The sequence below is a fragment of the Nuphar pumila genome, chromosome 3, assembly GCF_984573655.1.
Source record: "Nuphar pumila chromosome 3, dmNupPumi1.hap1.1, whole genome shotgun sequence".
Lineage (NCBI taxonomy): Eukaryota > Viridiplantae > Streptophyta > Magnoliopsida > Nymphaeales > Nymphaeaceae > Nuphar > Nuphar pumila.
The window spans coordinates 107,596,652-107,612,958 of record NC_143251.1 but is presented as its reverse complement, the minus strand read 5'-3'; the positions used below and the strand labels follow the sequence as shown (position 1 = coordinate 107,612,958).

At 38.3% G+C, this 16,307-nt stretch overlaps 1 protein-coding gene across 1 annotated transcript in view; it reads left to right on the top strand.

Annotated features, from left to right (window-relative positions):
• The window catches only part of LOC149843230 (RNA-binding CRS1 / YhbY (CRM) domain protein), a 46,642-nt gene extending 30,728 nt beyond the window's left edge, over window positions 1-15,914 (top strand). The window contains exons 3-4 of the mRNA XM_090001747.1: window positions 12,875-13,276; window positions 14,399-15,914. Of these exons, the coding sequence (XP_089857873.1) occupies window positions 12,875-13,276; window positions 14,399-15,532 (1,536 nt within the window). The 3' untranslated portion in view covers window positions 15,533-15,914. The remainder of the gene's footprint in view (window positions 1-12,874; window positions 13,277-14,398) is intronic.
• Window positions 15,915-16,307: the final 393 nt, after the last annotated feature.

Genomic DNA, 16,307 nt, shown 5'->3' with positions numbered 1-16,307 from the left:
TTGAGATAAATAAAATCATTTATTTTTTATCTCTTGTTTCTATTTCCCTTTAGTGGGTGTTTGTAAGAAAGCCCATTTTGTGGTTCATTGAGTGTTCATTTTGGTATTTTGGTGAAACTCTCTTGAATGTCCACTATTGGTGATTGAGTGAACATCTTTAAAGGAACTCATTTTCTTACATGGTATCAGAGCTTGGTGATCAAGCTGAAATTGTTTTCGGTACATTGGGAAGTGTGCCACTCCAAATTTGAAAGTGTTGAAGCTCTCTTGCAATTTCTATTCGAAGTGCTTGTGATTGGTGACATTTGCTTGGTGGTAGAGTGCTCGTGACTTCCACCTTTTCTCTCATTCTTTTCTTTCCTCTTTCTCTATTCTTTTCTTTTGTCTTACCTTTGTAAAAATGGATGACAATGAAAATGTCACCATAAAGCCCATTAAGCTCAATAACATGAGCTTCAATTATGAAGTACTTTATATGGGGAAAAGGGTTGTGGGGATTAGTGGATGTGATCGATCCAGAACCCAAACTAATCCTTACCAAAGTAGAAGGTGAGAAAGAGGTACTTCTTATGAAGGTTAAGGCAATAGCCACTTATTAGAAAAAGTGGAAGGAATGGAGAATGAGATATGCCAAGATTATGTCTTGGCTTATTAGTAGCTTCGACATTAAGAAGTGTTCAACTCTTGCTAAATTTGAACATACAAACAATGCATGAGATTATCTTAAGGGAATGTATTCTCTTAAACATATTGCACATGTGTGCAATTTGCAAGATAAGATACAAAATATGGTTCAAGGAGACAAAAACATTAGAGAATACTATAATGGTTTGTCCGAACTATAGGAAGAGTTGACTCTTCTTGAACCAAAGTGGCATTGTCCGGAAGACATAAAATTCTGCCAAAATCAAATAGACGTAGAACACTTTTACCAATTTATTAATGGATTGAGATTGGAGTTTGAATCCACCAAATCCGCTTTTCTTCGTCGAGGGAAAGTCTCTTCAATAGAAGACACTATAGAAGAATTAAGTATTGAGGAAAATTGGCGTAAAAAGCGAATCTCTAAGAGTGATGATGACTCCGGTCTAGCCGTACTAGACCGAGAAACTATGTTCGTACCTACAAACTACCACACTATGGAAGGCCAGATGATGAGAAGCAAGGAAGTGAGTATGAAAGGAAAAAAGTTATTTGCTACTATTGTTATGAACCGGGACATGTAAAAACATATTGTTCTAAATTGAAGAAACTTTATGAGAAGAAGGTTGCCTCTATTGGACCTCCACAAGAGTCAAGTGAACCGTCTATTGGAAACATGTCTTTAACACAATTAGTGGAGGCTCTTCAACATCTACTCAAAGGAGCATCCTCATCCACTAGAGCCGTGGTCTCTTCCTTCGGCCTCTTCGATCCAGGTAAATCTCTTTGGCTTCTTGACTCAAGTGCCTCTTTTCATATGACACCAAATGGTGATATGTTATCTGAATGTCATAACTTAAGTCGTTCAAATGTTTTCACTACTGATGGAACATCTCTTGAGATAAAAAGAATAAAAAGTTTTGAAAACATTTCTCAAAACTCAAAAAGATTTAGTATTCCAAAAATTAGATATATTCATAAACTAAACTTAAATCTTTTATCTGTTTCTCAATTATCTGACCATGAATATAATGTTTTCTTCTTATCTCATGGTTGTTGAGTGTAGGATCGCCAGTCAGGGAAGCTAATTGGGGAAGGCCATAGAGAAGGAGGCTTGTACTACATGGATTTTTTGGAAATACCCAATAATACATTTTGTTGCAATGCCCAAAAATTGGATTTAGATCTATGGCATAAGAGACTTGGCTATCTTAGTATATCCAATATTTAGTTTTTTTCAAAGATGATTTTTTTTTGTAATTTTAAAAATTTTACATGTGAAAATTGTATTCTTGGTAAAATGATGAGATTACCATTTTAAGAAAGCGCCTTTGTTTCTTCCCGACCACTTGAGTTAATACGTTCGGATGTCTGGGGACCTGCACCTGTTATATCAAAGGGTGGTTTTATGTATTATGTAATTTTTGTGGATGATTTTATGAGACACACTTGGATTTTTTTCCTTAAACATAAGTTTGAATTTTTCTCACAATTTTAAATATTTTACAATTTAGTCAAAAATCAATTCAAGAATGATATTTTCATCTTTCACACTGATTCAAGGGGAGAGTTTTTATCAAAAGAATTTAAAGATTACCTAGACTTATACGGTATCACACATAAAAATCTTGTCCTTATACCCCTTAACAAAATGGTTTAGCTGAAAGGAAGCATAAACATTATAGAAACAACAAAGACTTTACTTATTACAAACAAAGTACCTAAAGATTTTTGGGCTGAAGCTAGATTAACTGCAGTTTACCTTATTAACAGAATGCCATTTTCTTCCTTGAAAAACATTTCTTCTATTGAAAAACTTTTCAAACAAGTCCCAGATTACTCTGGATTGAGAGTTTTTGGATGTAAGTGTTTTGTTTTTACCGACAAAAATGATAAACTCTCTTCTCGTGCTATTCCTTATGTCTTTTTAGGATATGCAAATAATAAAAAAGGCTACAGATGTTTCGACTTTAAAACTAAAAGGCTATATGTTTCAAGGCATTTTTAGAAAAAGAAAGTTTTTTTTGAAATTGAAAAAAAACTAAAGAAATAAATGAGTATTCTTTTCTTTTGAATTTAATTCCAAAGATTAGGGATTGTGATATTGTTGAAGATAAAAAAGTTAAAAGTGATGTGATAATTGAAGAACAATCTCATAAAGATCAAGATTGTATCTAATATTCGAGGCATTGTAATTTAGAACATCCATGTGCTCCTGAAAAGTATGCCAATAATGAAAAACAGGTAGAGATACAAACAGGTCATTTAGAGTATAAAAAATCCTTGAAAATTGTGTCCTATGAGTCATTTTCACCTAAGTATCAAGCCTACATTGCATTAATACATTCCTATGTAAAACCTTTCAACTATGCTGAAGCAAAGGAATATCCTTAGCGGGTAGAAGCTATGAGAGTAGAATTAGATGCCTTAGAAAAGATGAATACTTGGACTGTTCAAGACATTCCCTCAGGAAAGAAACCTATAGGTTGTCGATGGGTATATAAGGTTAAAACGAAGAGTGATGAAACTCTTGAAAGGTACAAAGCCAGATTAATTGTCAAGAAATATTCTCAAGAGTATGGAATAGATTATACGGAAACCTTTGCTCCAGTTGCTAGAATGACCACAATTAGGACCTTAGTGGCTCTTGCCTCCGTGAAAAGATGCCTATATATCAAATGGATGTTGGAAATGCTTTTCTTAATGGAAGCTTGGCTGAAGAAGGTTATATGAAAACACCGTCTGACATAGTTATCCCTAAAGGAAAGACTCTTCGCTTAGACAAGGCCCTGTATGGTCTTAAACAAGCAATAAAGGCTTGGTATGACAGGTTTAGTCAAGTTATGCTTGATGTTGGATTTCAATCTTGTTTGACTGACACAATTTTATTTGTTAAGATTTCTGATGCAGGTATTATTATCCTTCTCCTATACGTGATTATCATTGTTCATGATAAACAGGGAGTTGAACATATTAAAAAGTTTCTCAAAACAGATTTTGAAATGCTTGATTTGGGTTTTTAATTTTTTTTTCTTGATATAAAAGTTGCTTATTCTTCTAGAGGTTATTTGCTGACTCAATCTAAGTTTGCTTTAGATATTGTTGCCTGGTCTGGTATCTCAGATGATTAGAAGGTTGACACTTCTGAAGTTGTCAATGTCAAAATGAAGATTGATGATGGGGAACCACTTGAAAATCCAACACCATACAGACAACTTGTCAGGCATTGTCATATCTCTCAATTACGAGACCCGACATTGCGCATGCAGTTCACACAACAAGCCAATTTCAGCATGCTCCTACCACTATTCATTTGGGAGCAATTTTGCGTATTATTAGATATAATAAAACTTCTATTTTTTAAAGACTTTTCTTGTCTGCTTCTTCATCTTTAGATTTAATTGCTTATACTGATGCTGACTGAAGATGTGATCCAAATAACCAACACTCAACCGCTGGTGTTTGTGTATTTTTAGGTGAATTGTTTATTTTTTGGAGGTACACGAAACTACAAAAAGTTTATCTCTCATCATGGCTACAACTACTATGGACGTGGTCTCGCTAAAGAGATTGTTGGCTGACATGAGTGTTCAGAGTAAAGGAGCATCACGTCTATACTGTTACAACAAAAGTTTCATATGCATTGTCAACAACCGGATCTTCCATGAACAAACCAAACACATTGAGATGAATTGTCACTATGTACGAGAGGAATTCCTACACGACACTGTTGAGAATAGGTGGTTTTTAGGTTAAGTTCTCCTATATTAGAGGTTTTCTGAAATATTATTTTCATAAGGACTTAGATGTAATTTTTTTGTTTTGCCTCTCTCTATTTAATATAGAGAGAAGCCCTAATCTTAATTAACGAGTTCTATTATGCAGCGGTCTCTCTCTCTCTCTCTACACTCACAGGTGGTTGTACACCCCCATCTCATTCTACATGGTATCAGAGCCCTCGATCGTGGGAGCGTGATTTTCATCAACAGGGACTGATTTTCATCAACGAGGAGCAACAACCCTATGACTTCTTAAAATCAGGTTCGGTGGTGGTTGACTGGGGAAGATCTGATCACAGATCTGGGATGTTACCCAGATCTGTCGTCAGATCTAAGGAGAAGATCTACTGCGACCTAAGTGTTGCCGAGACTTGTTTCTACTATGACGTGATTATTTTTTTTTTCGTGGTTTGTCGAGGTGTAGTGAATACTTTGGTTTGCAACTGCAGTCTATCATTTATCGTGATGTGTTTGGGCCAGCAATGTTCGTGATTTCTGTGGTATCAACAGCAACTGAAATTTAGTTGTTTTAGTGGGTTTATTTCAGAATGTGGCTGCTGTGTCGAGTTTTTTTTTTAAGGAAACATGGTAGCTTAAGTTACTGTGTCGTGGAAAATAGCAGGTGTGATTTCCTGCTGGGTTGAATTTTATTTCGTGTGTGGGCTGCTGTTTGCTGTGGAAACAGCAAGTGTGGTTTCCTGCTGAGTTGAAAAAAAAAATTCCTCTTGAACACTTGATGTTCAAGTGAGGTATTCTGTTTTTTTTTAGTATGGCTGAAACTTCGAAATGTGATTCCAAACTAGAACATATTGGGGAGTATAAGGCTTTTGCCAGCCCCTTCTCATATGGCTCTTCCGTAAGGTTGAATAAAACCAACTATGCCAGGTGGTCCAGAACTTTTATGATGTCGGTATCTGGACATCGTCAAAAACATATTTTGTTGGAAGGCGAACCCACTGAGAAATTGGGAAAATATGTCACTTGGGATGAAGATAATGACATAGTTATGTCATGGATCATGAATAGTGTCGAACCCCATATTGCCGATGGATTGATCTACTATAATACAGCCAAACTAATGTGGGACAATCTTCATGATACATACTCACAAGAAACGAATGTAAGTCGTATCTTGCAAGTTGAACAGGAAATATATAACTTACAACAGGGAGATCAGACCTTGGCCCATTACTATGCCTCTGTCAAAGCTGCGTTTGAAAGACTTAATGCTCACATGCCTCTTTGTTGCTCGAAGCAAAAGGATCATCAAGAACAAACCATGGTTGCTCATTTTCTTACAGGTCTTTCTTCAGATTTCTCTGTTGCAAAAGTTCAAATGTTGACTGGTTCAGATGTTCCCACTCTTGCTGATGCTTACAATCGTCTGAGTAGACTTGCGATCTCTCTGCCACAATCTCAGCCTGTGACTCAGTCATCTGCTCTTGTTGTCCCATCTAGTTATGGTCATGGAAATATTCAGAATATCAGAGGACGAGGACGTGGACGTGGACATGGTATGGGAGGCAGAGGAAAGCTTCAATGTACATTCTGTGGAAAATTTGGACATTTAGAAGATCGTTGCTGGGATAAGCATGGTCGGCCAATCTCTTCTTCATCAAAGTCATATACCCCTAAAGCAAATGTTACTACTATTGAGGCAACAAATGCACCAGAGAATATCACTGCAAATGAAAGTAGTATCACCCTTAGTCGTGCGGAATATGATGAGTTGATTGCTCTTCGACCTTTGAGTTCCCCCACTCCTATAGCTGGAGTTGCCTATTCAACCGAAAATCATCTCCATCCGAATGATAGTAAGTGGGTTATTGACTCTGGTGCATCCAGACATTTGTGTGGAAATTCACGTGTTTTTTCAGATCTAAAGGTCATTAAGGCTCAACTTGGAGTCTCATTAGCCGATGGGAGCTCCTCCCCGGTTGTTGGTCAGAGAAATATTTCTATATCCTCCTCATTACAGTTGAAAAATGCTCTTCATGCTCCAAACTTTCCTCAAAGTTTACTTTCTGTTAGTTGCCTTATAAAAGAACAAAACTGTAGAGTAATATTTGATCCAATGGGTTGTCATTTTCAGGATTTGCTGACGGGGAAGAAGATTGGTGGAGGCTATGAAGAAAATGGACTTTACTACCTACATCATCCAATGGGTTCTGTTCATGCTGCAGTGGAACATTCATTCAGTTCTGTTTAGTGGCATCGTCGTCTTGGTCATCCTTCATTGTCAAAGCTTCGGTCGGACTTTCCTCAGATTCCTTCCACCACATCATTTCAGTGTGAAGCATGTCAGTTGGGCAAGCATCATCGAAGCTCGTTCCCTTCGAGTCAGAGTCAGTCTAGTAATAAAGTTTTTGAACTTCTTCATGCAGATGTATGGGGTCCTAGTAAGATTCCTACTAGGACTCAGTGTCGTTATTATCTTGTTATTGTTGATGATTTCTCTAAGTTATCATGGGTATTTTTAATAAAAGAACGATCTGAAGTTCCAAGTCTTATCAAATCCCTAATTCTTGAAATAAAAACTCGGTTTGAATCTATTGTCAAGATTGTTCGCACTGATAATGCTCTCGAGTTTAAATCAAAAGGTTTGTTACAATTTTACCAAGATCATGGCATCCAACCCCAAACTTCCTGTGCCTATTCATCTCAACAAAATGGGGTGGCTGAGCGAAAACATCGGCACCTCCTTGATGTTGCCAGGACCATTATGATTCAATCAAATGTTCCTGCCTTATACTGGGGTGATGCGATTACCACTGCTTGCTATCTGATCAACCGCATGCCTTCGTCTTCTGTGGGTGATCAAATTCCATTACATATCCTAAAACCTGATGCCCCACTTTTTTCCTTATCACCAAAAATATTTGGATGTGTTTGTTTTGTACACAAACTTGGCCCTGACCGTGATAAATTAGCCGCTCAAGCTACAAAATGCATATTTATTGGTTATCCAAAAAATCAAAAGGGCTATCAATGTTATGATCCTATTTCTCGCCGAGAGTATGTCAGTGCGGATGTATCTTTCTTGGAATCCTCTCCATATTACTCTAGTTCCGGTTCCCCGCTGCAGGTTGATCCAGCTGAATCTTTTCCATTACCTATCCCTCCTTTTCCTTTGGAATCTGTGCCCTCGTTACCGAACCAAACTTTATCTTCTTCCAGATTTAATAATCCTCCATTGGTATATGTGCGTAGAGCTCCACTTCCGCAAGAGCCTTCGTCTTCTTCTTCTCCTGAGGTAAGTTCTACTGACAATAGTGATCTTCAGGATGATGATAGCAGGCCTATTGCTCTACGAAAGGGGACAAGACAATGCACCTTATATCCCATATCTCATTATGTCTCCCATGCCAGAATTGGACATCAAATGAAGTCGTTTATTTCAGCCTTGTCTGCTGAAACCATTCCTCTGAACTATCACCAGGCAACACTTGATAATCGCTGGAAGCTGGCTATGCAAGAAGAAATGACAGCTTTGGTCTCTCAGCATACCTGGGATCTAGTTGATTCCCCAGCAGATGCTGACATTGTTGGATGTAAATGGGTATATACAATAAAGTACAAATCTGATGGTTCTATTGACAGGTACAAGGCCAGATTAGTCGCAAAAGGGTATAGTCAGACATATGGAATTGACTTCTTTGAAACTTTTTCTCTTGTGGCACGGATGGGTACCATCCGTCTTGTTCTCTCAGTAGCTGTTCAACATGGTTGGAGCTTGTGTCAATTAGATGTGAAAAATGCATTTCTGTATGGGGATCTATTTGAGACCGTTTACTTGCAACAACTTCCAGGTTTTGAGGTTGAGGGGGAGTGTCAGAAGGTGTGCAGATTGAGAAAGGCGATTTATGGCTTGAAACAAAGTCCTCGTGCATGGTTTCAAAAGTTGTTTGAAGTGATGTCAAGCTTTGGCTTTAATAGATCGGCAACAGATCATACACTTTTTATAAAGAAAACTAGCTCTGGCATAGTTGTTATGGTGGTATATGTGGATGACATCATTCTTACAGGAGATGATGTGAAAGCTATTGAAGCCACAAAGGCTCATCTTCAAAAACACTTTGTTACAAAAGACCTTGGTTCAGTCAGGTATTTTCTGGGTATAGAAGTTGCTAGAAGTCGTGAAGGGATGGTTTTGTCTCAACTGAAGTATGTTCTTGACTTATTAAAGGAAACAGGCATGTTGGGAGCTAAACCAACAAATATTCCCATGGACCATAAAGTTCAGTTGTTTGAAGAAGGGTCAAAACCTGTTGATAGCAAAAGCTATCACTCCCTAGTAGGGAAGTTATTATATGTAACTGTGACCAGACCAGATATTGCTTTAGCAATAAGCAAAGTTAGCCAGTTCATGGACAAACCAACTGAGGTACAATGAAATGCAGCCATAATGATTCTCAGATATCTAAAATCCTCTCCTGGAAAGGGGTTACTGCTCAGGAAAGGTGGAACTCTGGAGATAGTAGCCTATTCTGATGCTGACTATGCTGGATCTGTAGTAGATAAAAAGTCTACCACAGGATTCTGTGTGTTTTTGGGAGACAATTTGATTTCATGGAGAAGTAAGAAACAAAATGTGGTTTCCAGGTCGAGTGCAGAATCAGAATATCGGGCTATGGCCCAAACAGCTGCTGAATTGATATGGGTTCGCACTGTTCTTAATGATCTCCAGGTGAAGGTTTCCTCTCCAATGACCATGATGTGCGATAACAAAGCGGCAACATATATAGCAAACAATCCTGTCTTTCATGAGAGAACAAAGCACATTGAGGTTGATTGCCATTATGTAAGAGATATGATTCAAGCTGGTCATATCACTACAAAATACCTAAAGTCTGAAGACCAAGTTGCAGATATGTTTACAAAGCCTCTTGCTAGGCCAAATTTCTCCAGATGTTGTGACAAGCTGAGCATGATAGATATCTATGCTCCAGCTTGAGGGGGAGTGTTGAGAATAGGTGGTTTTTAGGTTAAGTTCTCCTATATTAGAGGTTTTCTGAAATATTATTTTCATAAGGACTTAGATGTAATTTTTCTATTTTGCCTCTCTCTATTTAATATAGAGAGAAACCCTAATCTTAATTAACGAGTTCTATTGTGCAACCATCTCTCTCTCTTTCTCTCTCTCTCTCTTTCTCTCTCTCTCTCTCTCTACACTCATAGGTGGTTGTACACCCCCATCTCATTCTACACACCATTGATCTTCCTTATGTTACTTTAGAATATTAATTGATGGATTTCTTCATCAAACCTCTCGCTGCTCTTATATTTCATTTTCTCTTGGACAAACTTTCGGTTTTCCAACCATAAGTTTGAGGGAAAGTGTTAAAAATATAAATGTATATATATATATTGTCATATGTAATGTAACTAGGAATAGTCTCTTTAGGTTTTTCTTTTTTGGTTGCATTTGAACTAGTCAACACATGTTGACTAGTCAACATAGGGAACCGTTGGAATCCCAACGACTCCCTATGGCCTCCTTCACTTGTGCATAAATATGGGGCAAAGCCCCACTACAAATGTATGAACCTTGCATATGTTGAGATAAATAAAATCATTATTTTTTATTGCTTATTTCTATTTCCCTTTAGTGGGTGTTTGTGAGAGAACCCATTTTGTGGTTCTTTGAGTGTTCATTTTGGTATTTTGGTGGAACTCTCTTGAGTGTCCACTATTGGTGATTGAGTGAACATCTTTTAAGTAACTCATTTTCTTACGGGTCTCACCCAAGCAAAACCCAAAGCAAGAAAGTGTGTATTCGAATTAGAAAATGTGTGCTATCAACTAGAACTCTCAAGAAAATGAAAAGTTTATGCAAGAATTTAAGAAAAGTAAAGAAAGAGAGGGAAAGAAGATTTACTCGTGTTTTTTGGAAACCCTAACCCCTTCCTTGCGATGATCCGACTTGATGACGACGTCTTGAGCTCTTGATGGTGATGGCCTAGTGGGAAACTGGGCTTTCCTACATAGGAAAATGATTCTTAGAATGAAAATTCCAAGAAAGAGCGGTTTCTTGGGAAAAGCAATCCAAGAAAACCAAAATCTTCAGAAAAAGAACCCAAGAAAGCAATGAAATATGATAAATATTGGAATTTTAATGATAATTTAAGAAAGATTCGAAGTTAACTCAGCCCCCCCCTCTGGATCACAAAGGTTGGTTGATCGTGGAGAGAGAGAGAGAGAGAGAGAGAGAGAGAGAGAGAGAGAGAGAGAGAGAGAGAGAGAGAGAGAGAGGATTTTTCCCACCTAAAATCTCAAAACCCACAATTTCCCGAAGGGACAAGGGACTCCAAATGCTCAAGAGAGCTTAGAAAGCTTTGCTTGAGTGAAGAGGGACTTGGGATTCGAAGAAGATGGGAAGTGAATGAGGGTGAGGAGGCCTTTTTATAGGCTTGGGAATCCCCACCCCACGTTTTTCACACTCAAAACACATGAAAAGCGGCCAAAACAGGCAAAAATGCCCTGGCTTGCCGACATGCTGTGCCAACAAGTAACATACTTGCCAACACAATGTGTCAACAAGTTTGAGACTTGCTGACATTGTGTGGCCGACACAATGTATCGGCAAGTCTGGGACTTGCCAACACTTGACTTGCCGACATGTGTCTAGGTCTGGCCGGTTCTTGGTGTTTTAACCATAACTCCTCAACTGTGCATTGGATCGATGCGCGGTTCAAATCGTTGGAAAATAAACCCAATGCGTAGTTTGAATCGTTGGAAAGTTGACACCCTCCTCTACGAAATCCGTTTTGGGCAGAAAAGGCCGTTTGGTTGGTCAAAATTGTGTTGAAAGTGGGCTCTACTTTTCGAAACCATTCTCTGAAACTCAAACTTGTTTTGTTCATAACTTTTCACTCCCACATCAGATCAAAGTGATTTTTGTTTGGTTGGAAAACTTGAAACCTCTAGTTTTTGAGGAAATTATTTAGGAGAATGTCATTTTGAAAGCCAAATACAATTTAAACTGATTTTTAAAACGTTTATGAAATGATTTTTTACTCTGTGGGGTTTTTACGTAAAGATTCTTGATTTTTGAAATGATTTTTCTTGTGGAATGTGCTTGAAGTACTGATCAACCTTGCCAAAGGGTCCTTTGCGAAGTATCTAGCTCCTTGCATGTGAGGATACTTCAAGTTCACATCCTAAAGCTTTGGAGTGTGAACAAAGCATCCTATTTCCGATGAGTCATCGGGGTGACTTTATGGTGTTGGGGCCAACATTTATGTTGGTTGGGAACCCATAAAATTTTGGTGTTAACTGGTCAAAATCAAATACTCAAATTTGTCAAGGTTGTAGCTCTTGATATTAGAAATCACTCCATGACTCTTCTTAATGATCCTCGTATTCATGAAAATCCTTCTGATGACAGATGAGAATGTGAATATCTGATAATATTATTTAGACTTCTACGAACTCAGAAATATGAAATTCTTGATATTTTGTTGTAATTTTTTCATAGCCAAGCTTGCTGGTAGATGGATTAAAGCCATGAGTATTGAGATGCAAGCGTTACTTGAGTGTGGCATGGGGGAGACTATGGGCTGCCCCTAAAAAAAATGCAATGGGCAACAAATGAGTCTACAAGATTAAATGCAAGGCTGACCACAACATCAACACATTTGTGGCATTGTTAGTGACTAAAGGATATAACCATGAGCATGGCATAGTAAGAATCAGAGAATTGTGGCCAGGTGGTATGAAGGTGGAGTACTGAATGATGGCTTCACTAAATGCAGAAGTTATATGGGTTAGACACCTTACTTTTCTATGTTGGTGTGTTGGAAAGTATTTCCTTTATTGTGATAATTAAAGCTCTATTTCCATATTAGTAAATCTGCTATAGCACAACATAACTGAACATATAGAAATTAATGAGCATTTTGTTCGCAAGAAGGTTGAAGTTCAAAAAACTGAACCACTGTTTATTCGAGCCATATTTCAAGTGGCTGATATCATAATGAAACCTTTCTCATGCATGGAATTGATGTTTGAACACAAACTCTCCATGGTCATAAACCATTCTTAGTTTGACAGGGGCATAAGATAAGATTTCATGTCTAAGAACTGTAAGCAGACACATGCACTTAGGTATTTTCTTTTGATCTGTTATTACTGCCTTCTAATACTGTAATGTGCCTGTATTTTTAGTGCTTTCTTGTAATTATGCATAACTGTATAGATATGTAACTGTAAGTATCTATGGGTAAAAGGATAATTTAACAATCCTACTGTTGAAAGGATGTCCCATGACAGTAATTGCTGGTCTCTTTTTCAGCATTTGTGGTCTCTCCATCCTTCTCATCTCTTCAACATGGAGGGAACATACTGTCTAACCCTTTATGCATGCTGTGCTTTTGTAACTGATACATGTTCTATCGTTCCTCTTAAACATGTCTAATAGTTATCTCTGTTGTTTGTGCTATTGTAAAATGCAGGCCAAGAAGAAAGTGGCTCTACTGCTACAGAAACTAAAGAAGTATGAGCTTCCTGAGCTACCTCCTCCTCGACATGATCCTGAACTATTGACACCAGAGCAGCTTCAAGCATATAAAAAGATTGGCTTCAGAAACAGAAATTATGTACCTGTTGGAGTTCGTGGAGTCTTTGGTGGAGTAGTCCAAAATATGCATCTTCATTGGAAGTTTCATCAAACTGTTCAAGTATGCTGTGATAACTTCCCAAAGGAGAAAATTAAAGAGATGGCAACCATGCTTGCACGGTTAAGTGGAGGTATTGTGGTCAATATACATGATGTAAAGACAATTATCATGTTCCGAGGCAGGAATTATAGGCAACCAAAGAATCTAATTCCTATCAATACACTTACAAAAAGAAAGGTATATCCATAAACTGTTCCTATATTTTATTGCTTTCACCTAGGGGGCATGTGTCCTAAAGATTTATCATTGTTTGGATAAATGTCTTGTAGCACCAAGAACACTTGAACTATGCAGGGAGTTTATGTTGTTGGGGATAGGCAAAACTAGTATACATGTTTTTATTATGTCCCATTCTTCCTGCTTTTGACTGCTGCGAGCATTCTCAAGAGGGAAACCATATTTCTGTGGGGCGTTGATTGATTGGTTGCAGTAGAGGTCAGATATTGAGTCTCATAGTGAAACCAAGTAATAGATTCATGGAAGACCTCAATGATTCTAATGAGGCTCTTGGGCTTGGCATTAACACTATATGGTGATCCTGGGTCTTGGCCCCATGATTTTAATAATTTTAGAATGCCAGATTGAAGAGGGTCGCTAGGAAATTAATTAGCTCCCTGATTAATACCTGTTTCAGTTGACATCTATGCGTGAAGCAAGCTGGAAACTTATATGCATTTAAAATTTTTCATGCATGTGTAATTGCAACTGGTTCCTTCCCAATTTTCCCATGCATCTTTCCTCTTCCGTGTATCACAGTCGCTTTTGTCATGTTAAAGGGTCCCACTTGTGCAAGTTTATATGGTGAGCATTTTGCCAAATGACAGACTATCTCTAATGCAAGCTACTTTTGCAGCTATATTGATGGTCCTCTATTTGCACTTTGTGTTTTTTTAGATGGTAAATGGTTTTCATTGATTTATGGGGATTGCTGAGATGCCATTTCTGATATTTCCCACTTTCTTTTTCAAAATTGACAAGGGACCCACCAGATCAGCACTAACTTGCCCCACCCTGTAGTGGTAAATCCTGGGAGAGTGGACCAACTTCTCAGTGCTGCTCCATAACTGTTGTGGGTTTGATCCCAGGTATAATCAAACTCGCGACGTCTGGGGCCTTTGGTCATACCAGTACTCACCCTAATTGAGCGACCCTGCAGTGGTGATATTGCTCGTACTTAGTATACAATTGTGGCAACAATATTTGATCTATTAAGTCACCAGATTTTCCCTTGGGTTCTCCAGTGACTATGCCTATTCTTGAAACTTGCTGACTCTCATAACATTTAACTGTTCTCTGCAGGCACTTTTTAAGGCCAGATTTGAGCAAGCTCTTGATTCTCAGAAACTAAACATAAAGAAGCTGGAGCAGCAGCTTAGGCATATGGGTGTAAATCCAGAAGATCCTATTGCAATAGCCAGTGTCCAAAGAGTGGCTTCTACATTTTTCCGTGCGATTGATGAAAAACAAGGTACACCATATGTCTTCCATGGTGATAGACAAGATCCATCTGAGTCAGATGAACATGAGGAGTCAGTTGTATTATCTGAAGATAGTGACCAGGAAGAGCTTGACAGATTTATCGCTGAAATTGAGGATGCAGCAGATCAAGAATGGGCTGCAGAGGAAGCGGCAGAGAAGGAAGAGCTTGGTAGAATAAGGTATTGGAATAAAGAAGACATAGGTGGTAGAAGCAGTAAATCTTTGCCAGTGAATAGTGGCGATTCTGATGATGAGACAAATGGCCAGAGACGAGATCGGAAAAGTGCACGTGGGAAAATTCATAGTGCAGATATTCGCAGATGGAACAGTGATGATGAGGTTGGTCAGATTTCAGGAGGTGAAGAATGGGATTCCGATGATACTGACATGACAGATCAAGGTCAAATGGACAGTGATTTGGATTCTGAAGATGTTAATGATGAGCTTCCAAACAGGGGACAGAAACGTAACCGGTTCATGCATGATAAAACTTACAACAGAGCTAACAGAAGCAGAACAAGAGGAATGATGCCAGATGTCTCAGATACTGAAGATGGGAAAGCTGCCCATCATTTGGGAGATGATTGGAAATCTGAAGATGATGATGAAGGAAGTTATAAAGTAGACAGAAAGCCAGAAAAGACAAGCAAGGATAGTGATTTTGATTCTGATGATGATGACTTATCAGAGCCTACAAACAGGGGACAGAAAAGTAACCAGTTCATGCATGATAAAACTTACAACAGAGCTAACATAAGCCGGACAAGAGGAATGGTGTCATGTGATTCAGATACTGAAGATGGGAAAGCTGCCCATCATTTAGGGGATGATTGGGCGTCTGAAGATGATGAACTTGAATTTGATGAAAAGGTAGGCAGGAAACCAATAAACAAAAACAGTGACAACCAGGACAGATATGTCAAACAGGCTCATGAGATCAGGGATAATGATTGATTTTGCTGTAGTTGCAACTGATTGTTGGGATTATTTACCATATTCATCCAGGTATTTATTTCTTCAGTCTGTTCCCTAAAATATTTGATAGCACTATAAGATGCTTGTCTTTGAGCTTAAAAACCAAATGGTGGCAATTTCCTTGGTGATTCAATGGACCGGCTTTTCATTAGATCCGAAGCTACATGTATTCTACTTTTACAGTCAAGAAGAGGATGATTTTGTCTTGTTAGGAATTGAATTCGACCTTGTACATGCAAAATTGGTTGATTTTGGTTTTGACTCAAAAGCAAGCCCCTACTGTCCTGTGAACACTCTGTAGGTTGGACAATGTACTCCTATTTGAATTTTCATATGAATGAAATGGTTCACAGCAGAGTTATTGGATTTTCTGTGGAACATGATGGGCTGCATTTTCATGTTTTCTTCCCACATAATTACAGGTATATCCTCCTGACCCGGCTTTTTTGGACCATCACCATCCCTACTCTCAGTAGTGTTCACCATATCGTCTATTACCAAGCCTGGTACTAATAACCAAAATTCATTTGTCCTGAATGTCCTGTGCTTCTGTTTGTGTTAACTTCTGATATGCCTGCTTTGTATATGTGGTCCCTCCAAATCAATGCTTTAGCACATTCATTGTATTTCTGCTTGGAAAAAGAGTAGCTATAAGAGTGACTACTGCCAAAAACCTGGGCCAAAACTGTCTTTCTACGATGGGTGCAAACTCAGGGATGTTTTTGGAATTAACAAAGCGGAAGGGTATCTTTTT